Raw genomic sequence first — 20,858 nt, 5'->3', positions numbered from 1 at the left:
TAATTTAATGCATTGCAAATATCGAGGGCTAATCCTTCAAGTGCTACCAGCTTTTTGCTTGCACAGGATATGAAAAAAAGAAGAATTTTTTTAGCCCTGTAAGATTAAACAATCATTGGGATTTAAAAGCTTAATCTGCTTGGTGTTTGTACTGGAACAGCTCACAAGTCCCCAGCTCTGAGTGCAATTGGATGCAACATCAGAGTCATTTATAGAGGAAAGGGGGGGGGAGCTCCCAAGTAGAAGTGATCTATCCTTTGAAATTTGTTGTGGCGTGAAGCTGTAAAGCTGTGCCGCTGCCTATATTTCTTCGGCGTCTGGCAGGATACCACTGCTTGGGGGTGGGAGGGAGCCAGAGAAAGGAGAGCTGTGCGGTACATGAATCCGGGCTATTGTTTCAGACACACGTCTGTCTTAAAGAAGTACCACAAAGCGGGCCGTTACTGATTCAGATGCAGAAGCTCCTTCCCTCACACAAGACAGCCCATTCAAGTCACATGCCAGAGGTCTCGGCAGAATGGGCTGCAGCTGCTTCGAATCTGCTGTCTAACATTAGAAGCAGTTGGACAAACCTGACAGCAGCCAGCCTGCCAGGATCAGAGGAAGACAGGCAAAAGATCTGGGAACCGAGCACTATGTTTGCTGAGGAGCTGTGGCTTGAAAATGAGAAAACCTGTGCGATAGTTCACAAGTCTAAGCGAGGGAGGAAGCGCCAGGAGCTGCTGGCAGTGGCACTGGGGGTGAAGATGGGTGTCAAGGGGGCACTCTTATGGCAACCTCTGAAACTCTTTGCCTATTCACAGATCACCTCTTTGGTCAGGAGAGCAGCATTAACACAAAACGACAACCATTTCAACTATGAGAAAGCACACAATTTTAAGGTAAGAACGTACATTGACTGTGTCTGCTTTAAAAGTTGTGGTTCCCTCTCCCCAGTTTTTTTTTTTTACCGGCTTGTTGTTCTTACTGTTGTGTGTGCGTTTTGTATCACTTTCTTGGAGAAGTAACATTCATGGGTATTATATTTTCGGGGGGTGGAAATGTATGAAACCCTGTGATACAAGGATGTGGTGGTGCTAGAAAGTGCCATCAAGTCGCAGCTGACTTATGGTGACCCTGTAGGGTATTCAAGGCAAGAAATAAAGAGAGGTGGTTTGCCATTGCATGTCTCTGCGTAGCAAACCTGGTATTCCTTGGTGGTCTCCCATCCAAATACCAACCAGGGCCGACCCTGTTTAGCTTCTGAGATCTGGTGAGATCAGGCTAGCCTGGGCCATCCAGGTCAAGGTAATACAAGGACAGGGCTCCTATATGTAGGGTGGAAGGTGAAAAGAAACCTCAAAAGAAAAGCACTAAGTTGCTAAAGCTTAAATAAACATAGAATTTGGAATCAGCATATTGAAACATTCAACGATGAGACTAGCAAACCAAAGCATACTTACTTGTAAATAAGTCTAAGTAAAACCAATGAGACTGGCTTCTGAGTAAGCATGGTTAGGATTACATTGTAAAATGTGTCCCACAGACTGCAGCCTGAATCTGGTTTCCCGACCAGTTGCTTTGATTCATATTTCCTGTATCTTTTGATTCATGCCCTTATTTTAACACTAGGCACATACTGAGACTAACAAAAATGCCTGTGCCCAGGTCATCATTTTACCTATGAAGAGAGCTTTTTTTTTGCTCCCTTTATAACTGTGGCATCCCTAAGCATCTATTAACAAGAATCCAGAGTTCTGGAATGGCACTGTGCAATAGCTTTTGTTTGGGTTGCATGTGCCAAGGAAACACTTCAGGAATCCCGCTGAGCTCCTTCTGCCTTCACTTGTCAATAGTTAAGCTGCCAGCTTCCACAGGTTTAATATCTAAAAAGAAGATATTTCCCCCCACCCCCGCCCCGAGGCAGTGTTTGGGACCAGTGTATGTACGTGGAGGAAGTGATTCATCCTTAGCAACTTAACTTCCAGGCATCTTGCTCTTTTGTGGGAAGAACTGTCTTTGTCCCAGATTCAGACACTCTGTAACTACCATTGTTAATACCGCCGAGCTCCTGTTTGATATGGAGAACATCCCTCTGTGTTCATACGTCTTCTGCACATAATCCCTTGCATCTACCCCCACCCCAAATGGGCTTTACCAAAATCTTATAATGGGTTGTGATTTCCACTGCATAAAACCAAGTCTTCCTAAAGCCAGTTATGAGTGTTACTTACAAAAGAAAAGCAAGGATCTGCGTCGAGGGGGAGGAGGGTTGTGCGCTGCTGAGCACAGCCTATCTCTAGAGGCAGATGGCAGCGACTGTGGAGTAAACTATGTTGTATATACAAGGCATGTAAGCTTGGGGATTGTCGAAAAGGTTTGTAATATTGGTCTGCCCTTGCCTAATGTAAAGAGGGGGCTAAAATTATTTATAATTCCTTAGCGACTGGCTCTTCCCCCACACACACACACTTTGATCATTACTGTTCTTTGATCTGAATGGGATGCATTCGTATTGAAATGTGTGGAGGGGTTGAACTATATATTTCGAAGTAACCATTGCCCAAATCATAAAAGCCAAATGCTTCTCCAAAGGGAAAAGGGATGCTCTCTTCTGAAGCATTCTCTGAGCTTGCAAATTTCCCTGTAATCATCATTTTATATAAAAAAAATGGTTTGACTTTAGTCAGAAAGATATTTTCTCATGACTTGGGGCATATTTTCCACATTGACCTATACATTCTTTCTTTCCTCTTCAAAATTCCCCTTGTTTGGTCTTTGATTTAAAACTGGAAGTATGCCCAGAACCTTTATTTGCTCACTCTAGCCATTCTGCTTGCCCTCTTGCTTCCTGTTTGAAAAGAGCTATAATTTAACTGGTAAATCACATTATTCTTTTTCTAAACTTTAAATGCATGATTAGAAAACTGGATTTTAAAGAAAGTACCCAGTGCAAGTTTCAAGAAATGCTCTGAAGATGTCAGATGACAAAGACAGCTGTATAATAGTTTCTTACAGAGCAAATAATTATCTTTCACCCCAAAATTGAGTATTATATCAGAAGCTCATACAAAAATGTAGTTACTGCTTAAAATGAAAATAAATTGGTGATCAGAGTGGAAAATGTTATCTCTTATTAGAGTTTTGTTCCATTTTTTCTCTAGGTATCTCAGGATACATACATATGGTCACTGCTCCTTTGCAAGTTATTTATTTAGGTATTTATACCTTGCCATCCGTGGGGGTACCGAAAGTGAGGTACCAAAAGGAACTTACAGCATCATTCTCCCCTTCTGCATTTTATTCGCCCAACAGCTATAGCCCTGCAAGATTGCTTAGGCTGAGAGAGATTGACTGGTCCAAAATCATCCAACAAGGTTTTATTGCAGAGTGGACATTTGAACCCGGGTCTCCCAAATAGTAATTTCACACGTCGTACCAGCTCACAATAACCTTGTGAAATAGATCAGACTGAGAGAGGGGGACTGGCCCCAAGCTCTTTCTGATTAGTCTTTCATTCTAACCCATTATATCTCAATGGCTCTTAAATTTACCTTAATTCAGGTATTGATTCAGTGTACATTGGATCAGGATTTTGCATAGATATAGATGTAGAACTAGATATAGAACTTCTGGCACACATAGGTTTGACATAAATGGCTTCACCTCCAATTCAACAGATAGGTATGCGTGTACATGGAGCCTTTCATGGGACCATTTAAAAAAAATGCTATATGTCCTTCAACCGCCTTTTTAGAATGGTTGAGGCTACATTGCTTTTGATGGCAAAGATCTCATTTTGGAAGTGTAGCTGTAAGAAAATGGTTCCTGCTGATTTACAGTCAGTTGGGTTAGGCACTTATCATAAGAACATAAGAAGAGCCCTGCTGGATCAGACCAGACTAGTGGATCATCTAGTCCAGCATCCTGTCTCACACAGTGGTTGACCAGTTCCTCTGGAAGTCCAACAATAGCGCATGGAGGCTGAGGCCTTCCCTAATGTTGCCTCCTGGCACTGGCAGTCAGAGGTTGACTGCCTCTGAACATGGAGGTTCCCTTTAGTCACCATGGCTAGTAGTCACTGACAGACCTATCCTCCATGAACTTGTCTAATCCTCTTTTAAAGCTGTCTATGCCTGTGGCTATAACTACATCCTCTAGAGGTAAATTCCTCATTTCAATCACTCTCTGTGTAAAGAAATGTGAGATTCTAAACCCGTGTACTTGTACCATGCATTCATGAATACAATATGGAATAAGTGATAAAACAGAATCCTAAATAGTTTACTTACAATCATTCTACTATGAAAGTTAGCAAAAGTATGTTGTTACTTTGTAGAAATACAAAGAGGTGTTTAGGCCGTTTGTTCTGGAAGATGTTAAAAATAGTGTGCTATAGAAATAAAGGCATATGGTGGGGGTGAGAGTTCATGACATAGTCCTCATCAGAATGTGTGGCATGTGCTTTTAACAAGAAATGCACATTTAAAAAAAATGCTTGGAACTTTACCCCCTCTTGGGACAAAGCGACTCAAAGATCACATTTCTAAAAATAACTAAATACAGAATCTGATCTTGACTAAATATTTTTTTAAAAGAAAGAAGTCCAGTGCAGAAATCTAGTCAAAGCAAATCTAAGTTCTGCATTCCATTTTTTCAGTCTTTTAAAAAAATTAAATGGTTTGCTCACAAAATTTTGGTTTGACTGTCATGTGGGGCAGTGATGTGGTACAGAGGGAAACTGGGCAAGACAAGGTGAGAAAGATGGTTGTATCCAACCCTTGGATTTGTCTTTCTTGAACATCAGCCAGCTATGCCACATAGGCTACAATCCTAAAAGGGGGGGGGGGCAAAGGTCCTTAGGAACTGATGTGACCCCACAGCAACTTAAGTGCCCAGTTAACCTAGGATAAGGGGCACTTACACCATCATGCCCTGACCTGGATGGCCCAGGCTAGCCTGATCTCGTCAGATCTCAGAAGCTAAGCAGGATCAGCCCTGGTTAGTATTTGGATGGGAGACCACCAAGGAATACCAGGGTGCTGTGCAGAGGAAGGCACTGGCAAACCACCTCTGTTAGTTTCTTGCCATGAAAACCCCAAAAGGGGTCGCCATAAGTCGGCTGCGACTTGACGGCAGTTTACACACACACACACACACACACACACACACACCATCATGGGTGGCATCCATGCCCCTGCCTGGAAGTGATGCAGTAGTGGGGGGCACCAGCGCTGTCTCCTGGCAGCATTCCAGTGATGCAAGTCCCTGAACTGGCATCCTGGAAGGCATTCCTGAGGGCAGAGCTGCCTTTAGGCGGCTTCCTAATCCCTTCTCTTCCCCCCCCCCCACAAATGCCCCTTCTCACAGCAGTGTAGCTATGCCACCTTTTTTGGTGGTGTAGCCACGTTGATTTCAATGGGGGATTTGGGGGTAAGTTTTATTCTTTTATTGTATTTTTCGTTTCGCTGATGGGAATCCTCTGTGGCTGCAGCATGGCTGCGCCACTCCTGGCCACAGTTGAACTCTCCCCCCCAATTAGGATTGGGCTGATAGAATCCTTTTTGTGAAACAGAGGTGTTATGTTTATGTTGTTATGTGGGGGTGATAGAAAAGGTAAAAATCGTGCAGGGCATGCCCAAATCTTTGGGCATGGCTAAAGTTTCTCTTTGTATGCTGGATATAATTTTTGTCTTACAACTCTCAATACAATGTATAAGTATTCCTTATAATAAAGGAAATAGGGTTTTTTTTGAGTGAGCAATTAAATTGTGAAATTCACTGCCAGTGGACATAGTGATGACCAAGGTGGTTAGACAACTTCACAGAGGATAGGTCCACCAATAGCTAGCTGCCATTGTGAGGATAAGGAACTTTCATATGTAGAGGTAGTGAACATCTAGGATGCCACATGAGGGTAAGGTCTTTGCTTCTATGCCCTTTTTGTTGGCTCTCCAGACAACTGGTTGACCACAGTTTGAAACAGGAGGCTGGACTAGATGGGCCACTGATCTGATCCAGCTAGGCTGTTCTTATGTTCTCATAAAACTTGCTGTGTAGCTGCATATTTATAAGTAAACACAGTTGAATAGTCTTCCATACCAGTCTATTTTGGCTATCTTTAATTTTAGCCATTTAAATATTGGTTCAGAACAAACTTTGAAAACTAACCCAAGAAGGTAGAGCCTTACAGCACATTCCTGAGATTCGGCGTGGGGGAACGGTGGGTAGGAGGCACAGCTGTGCCACCTCCTAAAGCCATTCCCCGCACGCCAAAAAAAAAAAACACACACACACATCTTTAAGCGGCGCTTGTTTTTGTAAAACGGGGCCTTTTCGCCCCATAGAGAAAAGCGAGGTTGTACCTGCTAAAAAGCAGGCACAGCCTCGCTCTTCCTCACTCCGGCGTTCATGGGGCAAAAGGGGACAGGAAGCTGCCTAGCGGCAGCTCCTCCCCCCAACCCACCCCAAGAACGCCTCCCGGGATGCCGGCACGGCCTTCTACACTGGTGGGACGCTGGCAGAAGGCCCTGTTGGTGTCCTGGAGCGGCACTGCCATGGCAGTGCCTGGCGACCACTAGGGCCACTAACGCCAGCATAAGTAGCCCAGACACCGGCGCCGCGCCTTCCTGGCCTCCTAAGGGCTTTTGCCCTTAGAGCTCAGGAATGCACTGTTAGTTTCAGGTAGCCTTAAAAGATGAGCTTCCATCCACTCACCAAACAGAATTTCACAGAAAAAATCCATTTACATATCCAACACTTTCTTTTTATCAGAGACTACCAACATTCTTTCAGAGTAGCTTCTGCATTTCTGCATTTGTAGTTTCAGATGGAAAATGGTCATGTTCAGAACTGTCTTAAATAGGAGCAGTTGTATCATGTTAATTTTCAGAGTCAATGAGAATTAAGTCTGCAACTCAGATTCTTAAGCTGTAGAGAAATAATTCCTGCTTCCTGTTAATGCAGGAAAAGAGCAGGAATAATCGGCAACAGTTTCATAAATAATCTGCTACAAAATTACTACTTTATATGATGTCACAAACAGACCCAAAATATCCTAGTGATTAATGTGGAACCATTTAAGAAGATTAGGAAATGCAACAGTTTTAATAGCAAACTCAAATACATTTAATGTCTATAACCATTTGGCTGGTGAAGCTAAAAATTCTGAGAATCTAAAGCTTGAGGCTGACTATGGGCACACATGTCCCATCATTTAGTCAATCAAACATCAAGTATTTACTTGTACATTTAAAACAAACATCAAAGTTCAACCCTCCCCCCAATACAGCTTACATATAGCTTGGCACTGCAGACAGCAATAGAGATAGTCACTTCAGTTGTAAATCATAAGTAAGCAATAAGTCATGAAGCAATACATCAAGTTATTTGCATGTAGTATGAATCACCCCTGAATATCAGCTAAATATTACAGTTTTGCATTATGAAGTAAATAGATCTATAACCATAAAGTGGAGACTGGATAGTAAATCTGATAGGGCTCAGATGTCGCTATTATCAGCATCAGAAAAACAATATAATGCCCTAATATAGGAACGCCTGTGTGTACAGATAAGCATTTGTTCATACACAGGGAAACCATTTATAGAGATGGAGCAAGCCAATTGCATATGCAAAAGAAAGCAGGCGCAGGTCCATTTTGTAACTTTTGGTGTCATTGGGGGGTAGGAGATCTCAGTGCACACATTGTGAAGGGGTGGCAAAGATTGGTGCATGTACATGGACAACTGGATTTTTGCACTTGATAAACTGTGGTAGTAGCACTTATCCTAGACTTGAACACATTATTTAAAAATGCCATAAACTTTCCTTCAAAAATAATTCACAATGAGTCATAAAATCAGACTATTACAGTTAGTAAAAGGAATCCAAAATGAGTATTTATACACCTGAATGGTTAGTAGAGGTCCACAATGCAAATGGTTATTATAATGTAAGTGGTTTCGTTTCAAATAAGATCACTGAGAGGTCATGAGTAATTCAACTAATAAATAGAGAGAAAGAAGATGAAAGAGAGAAAGGTGTATCAACTAAAAAAAAAAATCACCATTCCAAGTGACAGAGCCTCCAAGCTTTTCACAGCTGGGTGGTCTATCCTAGTCCTCTTCTGTAGATGATGGAATCATCTGCTTTGTTTCGCCAAATATGTCCACAGCTCACCTCACAGAAAAGATGCCTCCTGCATTTATTTTTACATTTTCCCTATCACTTTTCTAATATACGTAGATATTGGGTATGGAGTCACCATATTTTTAAAAAATGCATTCAAGTCACAGCTGACTTATGGAAACCCTAGCGTAGGGTTTTCAAGGCAAGAGATGTTCAGAGGTGGTTTGCCATTCCTTGCCTCCACGTCACAACCCTGGTATTCCTTGGAGGTTTCCCATCCAAATACTTGCCAGGGTCGACCCTGCTTAGCTTATGAGATCTGACAAGATGAGGCTAGCCTGGGCTATCCAGATCAGGGCATTCATCAGATCACCTAGTTTATCTGCTATTTCTGCCTTAATTGTGAACAACAACATGGGAAAGATGTATCTGATAACTTTATGCCAGATCAGAAGTCTTAACGATATAGCACACGTGATTAGACAATATCAACCAAGAATAACAATTGTAAAATTGATTTTAAATGTTAGTAAAGATACAATTCGTGTTACGGATTTGGTGTTACGGATACCATGGACTGCCAAAAAAACAAATCAGTGGGTTATAGATCAAATCAAGCCTGATTGGACCCTAGAAGCTAAAATGACTAAACTGAGGCTATCGTACTTTGGTCACATTATGAGAAGACAAGAGTCACTGGAAAAGACAGCCATGCTAGGAAAAGTTGAGGGCAGCAGGAAAAGAGGAAGACCCAACAAGAGATGGACTGACTCAATAAAGGAAGCCACAGCCCTCAATTTGCAAGACCTGAGCAAGGCTGTCAAAGATGGGACATTTTGGACAACATTGATTCATAGAGTCGCCATGAGTTGGAAGCAACTTGACGGCACTTAACACACACACACTCAAAGATATAATTACAGTTCTATCCAGTCCACTAAATGCTTAGATGTGTGCAACTATTCTTAGGATGGCACTATTAGATTATCATATGTTCAGATCATCAGATTATGTAATGAGAAGCATTCAGTTTGCCATTTAGTGGTGGGGTAAACATAAAAGTTAAATATGTATCTGTAAATGCAGGTCTGCATCAGACAATTTCTACCAAACACGTTCATTATGGGATGGATCTATGACATCTAAGGCAAGGATATCACTCCAGAGAAACAAATCTTGCTGGGGTTAAAGAATCTTGAACACATGAAGCTGCCTTATACTGAATCAGACCTTTGGTCCATCAAATTTGGTATTATATACTCAGACTGACAGCGGCTCTCTAGGGCCTCAATTAGAGATCTTTCACATCATCTACTTGCTTCATCCCTTTAATTGGAGATGCAGGGATTGAACCCGGGTCCTTCTGCATGCCAAGCAGATGCTCTACAAACTGAGCCACAGCCCCTACTCCAGAGCAGTTAGGGAGTTGTTGAATCCATCCCTAACAGCACATTCCTGACCTTTAAGGGCGAAAGCCCTTAGGAGGCCAGGAAGGGGCCATGCCGACGTTTGGGCCCCTGCGCCGGTGCCCAGGCTACTTACGCCTCGCTATTCTCTATGGGCGAAAAGCCCTGTTTAAAATTGGGGCGAAAAGCCCCATTTGAAATTGTAAAAGCCACAAAAAGGCTTTTTAAATGTTTTCAGCGTGCTGGGAATTGCTTAGGAGATCCCATGGCGGTGCCTCCTCCCTGCCATCCTCGCACGCCGCCAGCTCAGGAATGCGCTGTGAATCTGTATGATACCAATTCAAAATATAAAAGATTAACCGTGCAATCCTGTGCACAGTTACCCCGGTCTACACCCATTGATAGGGTTGCCATCTCTGAGTTGGGAAATTTGGGGTGGGGCCTGGGGAGGGGAGGGGCCTTAGCTGGTCATAATGCCATAAAGTCCGCCCTACAAAGCATCCATTTTCTCCAGGGGGATTGATTTCTGTCATCCAGAGATCGGTTGCAATTCCAAGAGCTCCCCAGGCACCACCTGCAGGGTGGCAAGCTACTCGTTGACCTCAGTGGATTGAAGTAACTCTGCGTGATTACTCTGTACACTTTTCAAATCCTGCTCGTGTTCTAATTTTCAAAAGACTTCTGAATTATTGGCTTCATCAGTGCAAGTATTCCAGTCTGCGGAACAGGCACGGCATCTGTCCTCATCACACTTCTCCATAACATTGCTTATACTGAGATTAGTAGGAAAATGGCACTTACTGTGTTTTTTCTTGAATAAGGATCTGTTTAAATTTTGTGGTCTGTATAAAACAAGTTTACTTATTTAACTTGAGGGTAAGGAGACAGAAATAGTTTGCCCATATCTGTAGTTGATTCAAACTTGCAAAAGTCAGATAATTGCCCAAACATTGCCTGGAAGGCATACACAAACCTCTCATTATTCCTTTTGAGTCAAGATTACAATAATCCCCTTGACTCTAGTTTAGAGATTGCAATGTATGTGTTGGGTGGGTAGTCATATAAAATATCATGCAACAGTCCCATCATAATTGTGTTTCACTAGGGGCGAAAACACATGGTCGCTTTAGCCGCCTTTATTCCCTGTTTCAGCCAAGATTCAGCCAGGATCGAAAGCAAGCGTTTTCGCCAAACGTGCGTTCGATCCTGGCTGAATGAATCCTGGCTGAAACAGGGAATAAAGGAGGCTAAAGCGACCATGCGTTTTCGCCCTAGGACTAATTCAATATTCAAACCTATTTGTAGGACACATATTGACCAAATATTGTCCTAATGTAATATAGAAGGATGATACCAATATAGGAACCACATGCATACACAAAATATTTATTTTAAAGTTACAGCTCTGTGGTTATGAGAGATTTTCAAAGTATTTCAAACCATGAAGGAACTAATTTTTATACCAAGACAGACTTGGTCTCTGGGTATGTAAACTATAGAAAAGAGGGTTATGTTCTTGCAATAAGGTTGCTAACCTCCAGGTGGAGTCTTCCAGGAATTTCAACGGCTCTCCAGCCTACAGAGAACTGTTCCCCTAGAGCAGAGGTTCTCAAACCTTTTTAGTCATGGAGCACTTTTCAGGAGAGAAATTTGTCACGGAGCACTAATTTTCACCGAGCACCTATATACTAAACCAAACAATAGTAGTATTTTTCTTTCCAATCTCTTCATGGAGCATGAGGAGGTGTTTCATGGAGCACCAAGTGCTCCACGGAGCACAGTTTGGGAACCTCTGCCCTAGAGTAAATGATATATTTGGCAAGTGGGCTCTATGGCATCACATCATCATTGAGCTCCTTCCCCTCCTCAGATTCTGTCCTCTCCAGGGACCACCCCCAAAGCTCCAGAAATTACCCAAGCCAGAGTTGGCAACCGTATCTGTATTTATGGAAGATACAAGGCTCAAAATGTGTCAACATATTTTCATAAGTATTGGCCGGCACCACTTCAGATTTTTCCCAACTATTTTGCCTAAAACAACAAGCCAGTTGCATTAACAATACTGGAAGCTTGGCATCAGGAAGTAACATGATTTGAGAGCAATACTTAGAAGTAAATTCTATTTTATACAATGTGGCTTACTCTCAGGAAAGAATTTTAGAATTGCCATGAGGAAAATAATCAGATTCTTTTTCTAATCGATTCTTTTTTCCTAATCTTCTGATAAAGGTTTCAGGATCATACTCTTCTGTTTTGCCTTTAATATAGTGCATCAAAAGGGTTTTCTGAAATTCAATGGGTTGTTTGTTTCTGTAAGTAAAAGACATTTCAGTCCTGTCTGTAGCCTGGTACCACAATCTGAAACGGATAGTGGCTGTCATCCAGAGTCCTGTGTACAGAGCCCTCCAGTTCTGTTCTATGAGAATGCAGAGCAGGGATTGTCTGGACATTGGTCTCACCAAAGAGACTGGAAGTACCCACCAAAGGGGGCATCACAGAGGCTCTGGACCCTAACCATTATATGAACATAAAGGCCAGTATACATTTTAACCCATCACAGTATGAGGCTAGTTGGTTGGATTCAACCATGCAGCAGATTTGTGTAGGAATGAAGCAGTAAAATCCTGGGGTGGTCAAATAGATAGTATCGCTTCAGACTGCAGCTAATAGATCACTTGTTGAATGCTTGCTACGAAACAAACTCTCCATAGAAAATGTGTGCAATAGAAAGAGGGGGTTCTCTCTTTCTCTCTCAGAAATCCTATGCATTTTTATTTGAATGTTATTATATGGGGAATCATTTTGAAAACAGTATTCCCAACACACACTCTAAAGTGCTACATTTACTCTACCAGATATCCCCCATGCCACCACAAGCATCCAAGGCAAGCTGACCAAGCCATGTGTGAGCTGATGTACACCAGTGCCTGCCTCACCCAAGGCTGGCATCAACATACCCTGCTGTATGGGCCTGCTGTAGGGTTGCCAGCCTCTGGGTACTAGGTGGAGATCTTCTGCTATTACAACTGATCTCCAGCCGATAGAAATCAGTTCCCCTGGAGAAAATGGCCACTTTGGCAATTGGAATCTATGGCATTGACATCCCCAAACCCCTTTTCAGCCCTTTTCAGGCTCCGCCCCAAAAACCTCCTGCCGGTGGCAAAGAGGGACTTGGCAACCCTAGCCTGCTGCCAAAGCTCATGGCTTCTGGTGGGGCCCACTGCCCACCAGCATGTGTGACCTGCTGCCTGCCCCACTTGCAAACCTTCTTGCCATCCATGCTTCCACCTGCACATGCTGCCTAGCGCTACCGGGGGAACAGTGTGTGGGTTATGCATGTGGCCAGAAGCACAGGTAGTGGAAGGGTTCACAAGCAAGCAGGCAGTAGTCGACAGTGGGGGAAGGGCACAGGAAGGGGATGCAAGAAGCCCCTCCCCCAAAAAACCTGGAACCAGCTCCAACCTCACCACTCTCTAAGCCATCACCATGTACAGACATGGCCATTTGTGATAAGTAAACTGGCTCTAAGTTCCACTAAAATTCAATGGAATTTTTTCTGTACTGTGTTTTCAGCATGAGATAGAGAACTAGTGATACTTTCACTGTGCACTTCCCCAGCATACATGAAACAATAAGCCCATTAAGGATAAAGTTTAATGGATTTATTTCAGTGTCTTGGCTCTTGGCGTGTAACTTGGTTCTGTTTGATTTATCCCCTGTGAAATGGAGAGAAACACAAGTCCCAGTTCCATTTTCTCTTTACTGCCCTCAGCTTTTGGAATACGACTGGCTGTGCATGAGGAAGACTTTCTCTGAACTGAGCCTTTGTTCGTTATCTCTTTCTTCTCCTTGTTCCATCTGTCAAGCCATCTGCCTCCCGATGATCCTGAAGGGTGTTTTTTTTCTCTCCTTTTCTTCTGTATTACAGGTCCACACATTCCGAGGCCCACATTGGTGTGAATACTGTGCCAACTTCATGTGGGGACTCATTGCTCAGGGAGTCAGGTGTTCAGGTAATCTTAAACGCCGTACTAGCCCAATTCTTTTGAAAAATAACAATGTAAACCTCTTTGATGAGTGATTTAACAGGACATGATATACTTTAAAGGCCCCTCAAAATTAGCCCAAAAAATGTTAAACTTTGCACATAATAACTAGGTAGCATGAGAAATCACTTGTTTAAAGTAGCCAAAAAAAGACTGGCATTTCACTCAAAATGAAGCCAGTATTACTTAATTATTTTATTTTTATGACTGCTTGGCCAGGTTAAGACTGGGATCAGGTGAAGAAAGTGCTACCTTTTGCTATAGGAAATGCCAGCTTCGTTTTTTTGAGAATGAAGAGTGTGCAAAGAATACCGAACTCCATTATAGACCATCAACTGAACCAATAGCCCAGCAATTCAAGTGCTAATCTGGATCCTATTTCTTATCAGCACTGATTTTCTCCTTATGGTCCTTGATGTACTTTGGCTTTCGGCAATAAACATGGCATACCATTTGCCAATAGATTTGCCAACTGTCACACACACACCCCACCCCAAATGGGGGGAAAAAACACTGTCTTGCCTTTCTCTTATTGCTTTAAGAGACGTTTGGCATGCTTTCCGTGGCAGATCAAACTTCTGTTAAAGTTCTATTGTTCAAAATCAGCAAACCTAATTTCCAAGGATAGCACTCTGGGGGGCAGCATTTTCTTCTCCCAGCACACTTAGGGGACACATTGGGCATAAAAGATGGATGGAGGTTCTGATGTCACAGGAAACAGCCACGAAGGATTGCAGCAGTATCATAATGAAGTGCTAAAGAGAGCTAGGGCTAACAGCTTCACATTAGACTTTGGGAGCCTTAGCTACTAAGATGTATGGACTGGACAAAGGGGCAGTGAACATCTTGGAACCTAGCAGTAGGGATGAAGAAAACGTGGGAAGCAATGGAGGCTCAGCTACAATTTAACATGGCACAGGGCTTTTATGACCAGGAACGGCAGGATTTGAGATGGGGTAGGGTTGCCAAACTCCAGGTGGGGCCTGAAGATCTCCCAGAATTACAACATGTCCAGAGTGCAGAGTGTAGTTCCCCTGGAGAAACTGGCTTCCTTGGAGGGTGGACTCTATGGCATTATACTCTGCTGATGTCCCTCTCCTCCACAAACACTGTCCTTCCCAGGCTTTGCCTCCAAAATCTCCAGGTATTTCCCAATGCAGAGTTGGCAACCCTAGATGGAGATCTCTAAGGCAATACAATGCCTAAATCGTATGTTTTTTGCTTGTACCATCATGCACTCACTAAGGCTGCATTCAGACATCATACTTAACCTCAGTCATGTAATACTGCCCCTGAACTTAGTTTGTTGCCAGGCTCAGGTATGTGCTTCCTTCTTCCCATTCCCTTCTTGCACAGTTAAAAATGACTCCAGTTATCTGTGATGTGCAAATATAGGCATGAGGATTAACCAGAGGAAAAACTAACTCTCATTACTCCACACACCTGCATTCATATGTCATGGGTAAGCAGAATCAGTTTTTAACTGGGATTCTTTGCATAGGACGGGAAAGGCTGGGTTTGTGCACATTTTAACTTTTTGAATGCTGCCTAATAATGTCTTTTTTTAAAATGCACTGGCCTAAAGCTTATGTATTCTTGCTGCCTTGGCACTTTTACAAAATAAGATATATACTTGCATAAATAAAAGAAAAAACGATAGCAGGCCACAATCTATAGACTTCTAAACTATTCCCATATTATTTATCCCACAAAATCAGTCACATTGCATTAGCCAAGTAGTTTATTCAAGGTAATGCCTTCTGTTCTCATTGAAAATTAGTACAATAGCAGAGAAGTAGAAATGAAATTTTTTACATGTTAACCAGTTATGGTGAAGAGTTGGGTTTGGCCTCCATAGAGAGGAATAACTGAATCCTTTTATTCTCATCACCACAATGTCCTGTCAAGCAACCACCCCCTCAGAAAACGCTTCCATATTTCCACAACAAACTGAGCTAAAAGAATGACCTTTACTGTCAGTAGGGATTTTGACAGATATACCAGATGATGCCATTGTGTGATTGTGGCTATATATCACTTTATACCATTTAAGGTTCTGGGGCTCAGATACAGCTGCCCTTAAAATCCTTGTTTTGAGAAAGATGAGCACTTGTCGTGGATGGCACTCTGCATATGCTCAAAGGCACTTTTTATTTATATAATGCCACATTTTTCAAGGTTGAATCCTAGCACTGCAACAGGTTCCTGAACTAAGTCCAAGTGAGCTTTTACCTGTAAGCAAGCCCCAAATGTAACAAAAGATGTGTGCTTACACCATATGTTATATGTCCCCCCCCTGTCCAACAGCAAAGGTGAAATCTAAAAAAATTACTAAAGGCTTGCTACATAAGAACTTATGGAACAGTTGTATATGTAAATATAATATGCAGCACTGGATTTTTTTCATATTATTTTAAGTTTTTAGTCTATGAAAAAGTCTGTTTGTTTAGTTCAGAGCTTAACGTTCTGCTTCATTAGAATACCGACATTTAACTCTAAGCAGACGAACAAGTTTTTAACTGCACAGGAAATGTTTAGTGAGAACACTAAATAATAAAGGGAGTATCTTAAGTACAGCTGGCTGGGTTTGTCTAGATTTCACTGAACAATAATGCATTATGTGGTAGTTTCTGTCTGACCGAGTCTAGTAAGCCAAATAGATTTAGTTAAAGGCACAGAGGTAATTTACTTGTGGATATCAAATAACTATTTTTAGATTAATGGGTGGCATCACTTTGGCTTGCAAGAATCCCCCCTCGAACAGCAGCCATGCATAACAACATTTCCTAAGCTTATATTCGACTGTGATCTTCAGCACAGGTCTCCAGACAGTCAAAGGAGAAACCTGGTGGAGGCACATAAATATAAGCTAGTTATGGCTTCAGAGTGCAGTTTGAATTTTCTTTAATGTTTTCAGGTACAAACAAACTTTTACTGTCTAGCCACTAGGTTGGATCCTGTCACACACAGGGTTCCACCCTTTTTCTAAGAGTCAAACTAAATGGTACAAAGTCTGCTCATTATCAGAGACAGGCCTAACAATCGGGTACTCTGTTCTCCCGCAGAGGTAGAGTTAAACCACTCTGCCACGCTACCAGGCAGAGCTACCCTTCCAACTGCGTGCTTCCTTACTGAGGCAGACCAAAAAACAATCACTGCACTCGCCAGGAGGCAGATCTGAACTGTCTCCTGCTGGGCTTCCCTCCAACATCCATCCCCCTCTGAAAGGTGATTGGATGCTGGAGCAGTACTTCCATAGGGTCAGCTCCCATAGGCTCATCCTCCTGTCCGTCACAGTCATATAAACATGCCTGATTGCTAAGTCTTTCAGTAGAAGTCCTTGGTGGCTACCTCTGTAGTGGTGACCTGGTTATGGTATTTCCCTCCTTTATAGATTCACCTGATGCCTATTCTGATAGCATTCAGGTTCCAGGTGAAAATCGTTAGTTTTGCAATCATGATATTGGCTTATATGAATGATACTGCTCTTTTTCTTGGTCATTATAGTGGGTTTTTTTATCCTGATATTTGTGTTTTTCGTTTATTCTAAGTATTCCTGATGGATTTATTATAATATTTTTGACAATGTATGGGCCACCCTAAGGACTGTTGTTGACAGGAGGAGAAGCAAACATATTTTTAAAATATGTTGACACTTTTAGAAATGCTTCCATACAGAAAAAAACACATGGAGTTATAATGCTTAACACAAGGACTGGCCTAGACGTTGCAGACCGTCACTGTCTCCATGCCAGTCACTGCTAGAGATTTATGTACATGTTTGGTATGACACTTTAATGAGTATATGTTCATTAGAAAAATGTAGTATACTGTTTATGCATGAATTGGTTTGCATCCATTTATGCTTTATTTTGGGTAATAATAGTCAATTCGTAGGGTTATCAACGACAGCTAGGGAAATGCCTGGAGATTTGGGGGAGATGCCTGGGGGGTGTTTGGGGAGGGGAGAGAACTCAGTAGGAATGTGATGCCGTAGAGTCAACCCCCCGAAGCTGCCATTTTCTTCAGCGAAACGGATCCCTGTATTCTGGAGATCAGTTGTAATTCTAGGAGAACTCCGGGCTCCACCTGGAGTTTGGTAACTTTGTTGATTCAGCCTTAACAATTTTCCAGTTTATGTTAGTAAACAATCTTGTGTTATTACAAACATGTAAATTTTCCCATTTTTATATTTTGTTTGTTATTCTACTTAGGTTATTTTTATTATAGAACCATCATTTGGTATGGTGCTTTACATGGTAGTTTATTTGAAGGGGAGTGTAATTATGTCCTAGATTGTATCATTCTGTTGATTTTCTTTCTTTTCAAAGGGAAGTTATAGTAATTCCAACTAATACTAATGCTTCCTTTACAGACTGTGGTTTGAATGTACACAAACAGTGTTCAAAATATGTTCCCAATGACTGTCAACCAGACCTCAAAAGGATCAAAAGAGTCTACTGCTGTGACCTCACTACACTAGTGAAGGCCCACAATACACAGAGACCCATGGTAGTGGACATCTGCATTCGCGAAATTGAAGCAAGAGGTATTTAAGAGTTTTTAAAGTTTTGATTAAATATTTATCTATTTCTTTATTAAGAAAAGTTTTATGTCACCTCTCCAGTGCTCAAAGGGGCTAACAAAATAAAACATAGCTTACTGTGAAATATGTATGTGGCAGATCCCAGGGTGCTATTAAATCATGGCAGTACAGCAAGTAATTGATATTATTTCATTGGGTTAGCAGCTCATGTGAAAAAAGGGAAGTAAGCTTAGATAGACTAAAATCATATCTACAGACTTAAATGGAAGTTGATGGTATTCTGCCTTGCAGGTTTGAAATCGGAAGGAATTTATAGAGTCTCAGGGTTCACTGATCATATTGAAGATGTTAAAATGGCCTTTGATCGAGGTATGTATGCTTTAGTTTTGGAAAGTACCTTAAATGCCCTGTTGGTTTGTCTATATACCCTGAGTTCATTAGCATAACCAATTATTTTATTGTGCAGCCAGTAAAAGAAACAGCTGTTTTGCTCCCATTGATGGCATACTTTCCTGGTATTTTATTACTTATCAATTAGCATTTATCATCTATAGTAAATCATTTGCGTGTATTGCAAATACAAGGAATAAAGTTAGATAATACCATAAATGTATACACCATGTGGATTAATTTTCATAGATGCCCATGATGGCAGCACATGAGTCTCTAGAGCTATGATAATGGTTGCATGGGGTGGAGGAGAGGGAATCACAATTTCTTATCAACAATCAAGCATGGTCTGAGTGCTGGGAAAAGGATATTTCACTGGATCTGAGCTACAAACACTAAACTTCAAAAAATAATTCATGCCAAAGGCCAAATCCGTTGGCCTGGGGGGTCTGTGAGCAGTGATGCTGGTGACAGCTCTAACAAAATTTTGTCTTGGAATTTTTCCTGAGGCGAATACACTGCTATTGCCTGACACAGATAACGATGGTTGGCTGTTATGGCAACAGTTGATATTAGATCTGGAATAATGATTACTGTAAGTCATTTTGAGTACAACCATTAAAGCTTTTACCATGAAAAGGTCCATCAAAATCTATGTACTACATATCCCCTTGCTACATATAGGGAGCTCTTTATGTATGAATTTCTCCACACATAATCTCTCCACACAGTCTGAAATTTACAATGTCAGGAGGGCATTATCTTTTGCACCCTTGATTCTGCCCCATTGTCTGTAAGACAAGCAAGGGTAGAAATGATATTGGATTAGCTTTAAAGTGGAAATCAGATGATTTGTCTGTTAAAACCACTGGGTCACTATGGCTGTTACCGCACTAGGTATTCCCAGCGATGTATCAAGAGTTTGGAAATGTTATAAAAAACATCGCTTTAAAAGGGTTTTTGGATACTACGGCTAAAAAATGGTTGGAAGACGTCTTCACAGCTAAAGGGGCCAAACAAAGTGCGAACAGTATTTTTTATAACAGTTTCAAACTCTTAATACATTGGTGGGAATACATAGAAAGTGCGAACAGTATTTTTTATAACATTTCCAAACGCTTAATACATCGCTGGGAATACTGTATCAGCCATAGTTTTAGTAAGAATGTGAGGAATAATGTTTGCTTATTTCTATAGTGAATGAATATGGATGCTGGAGAGCAACAGTTCCTCACTGTGCTGTTATTGTTGACCAGTTCTGTTCCTGCTCCTATAAAACATTCATTGTACCACTTGTTCATAGAGCTTTCATTGTGCTTTTATTTGTCCTGCTTGGCACAACACAGTTCATATATAACAGTGTGAAGAAGGATTCACACAACCTGTATTTTCTGCTAGGAGGGTGCTTTGATTTGTTTTTGCAGTTACCTCAGAGTGGTGATCCATCTGCATCCTCATGTTGTTAGTGGTTCATCATGCTTTCTCTGACTATGCCCCAAACCAAACTCTTCTGTTTGTTGTTAAAAAATAAGTTTACTGAAGTTATATTGACTTACCCTCTCAAAATACATTGAGTTGTACAAAAGCCTGAGATGCAGCCACATAAGGAGGTCAGGAAATCACATATAGTAGCTGCTGATGGTTAAACCCCTTCCCCTGCGGCCACTCCATCAGCCCACTGGAGCAGCTATTTGCCCAGTTTGTATGTTTCCCAATAAAACAGGGCAAGAAAAATAGTATACGGTGCCACTGTTCTGATCCAAAATGAGCTACTAGTAGTGGGCTACTAGTAGTGGGCTACCAGTAGCTTGCCAGATGTTGAAAAGCAGCTTATGCAGCCCCCAGAAGACCCAAGAAAAGATCACAAGAGAAACTGCTCTTGCAAGTGGCAAAGACCCAGGAAGGCTGAATCAAGTGACCTAACTCAGAAGTCATTCTCATTACTAGAGCTGTACTAGAGTTTCTGCACAGTGTGCAGCTACACAGACACCAGCTTCCATGCAGTAGCCTCTAAGTTGCCCTGACCTGGATGGCCCAAGCTAGCCCGATCTCACTAGATCTCAGAAGCTAAGCAAGGTTGTGAAACCACCAAGGCTAAGCATGGATGTGAAACCACCAAGGAAATCCAGGGTTAATAGGCAGAGGCAGGGGGTGACAAACAACCTCTGATCATCTCTTGCCTTGAAGACCCCACAGGGTCACCATAAGTTGGCTGCAACTTGATGGCACTTTCCACCACAGCTCCTAAGTTATGTCAGTTAGCTAAAATACTGGTATGAATAGTAACCTCAAAGGCAGAGTGGAGCTTGGACTAATCACCTCATTCATTCCAGCAGCTTTGTCCTAATCAATTCCCCCACT

At 41.9% G+C, this 20,858-nt stretch overlaps 1 protein-coding gene across 1 annotated transcript in view; it reads left to right on the top strand.

Moving 5' to 3' along the window:
* The first annotated feature begins 232 nt into the window (after window positions 1-232).
* LOC130484318 (beta-chimaerin) overlaps window positions 233-20,858 on the top strand; it is a 29,488-nt gene continuing 8,862 nt past the window's right edge. Inside the window, exons 1-4 of the mRNA XM_056857239.1 lie at window positions 233-881; window positions 13,444-13,528; window positions 17,937-18,110; window positions 18,399-18,476. Coding sequence (XP_056713217.1) covers window positions 453-881; window positions 13,444-13,528; window positions 17,937-18,110; window positions 18,399-18,476 — 766 coding nt within the window. The 5' untranslated portion in view covers window positions 233-452. The remainder of the gene's footprint in view (window positions 882-13,443; window positions 13,529-17,936; window positions 18,111-18,398; window positions 18,477-20,858) is intronic.

The sequence above is a fragment of the Euleptes europaea genome, chromosome 11 (genome assembly GCF_029931775.1).
Source record: "Euleptes europaea isolate rEulEur1 chromosome 11, rEulEur1.hap1, whole genome shotgun sequence".
Classification (NCBI taxonomy): Eukaryota; Metazoa; Chordata; class Lepidosauria; order Squamata; family Sphaerodactylidae; genus Euleptes; species Euleptes europaea.
The sequence above is the reverse complement of the archived record's forward strand: the minus strand, read 5'-3'. Positions and strand labels throughout refer to the sequence as shown.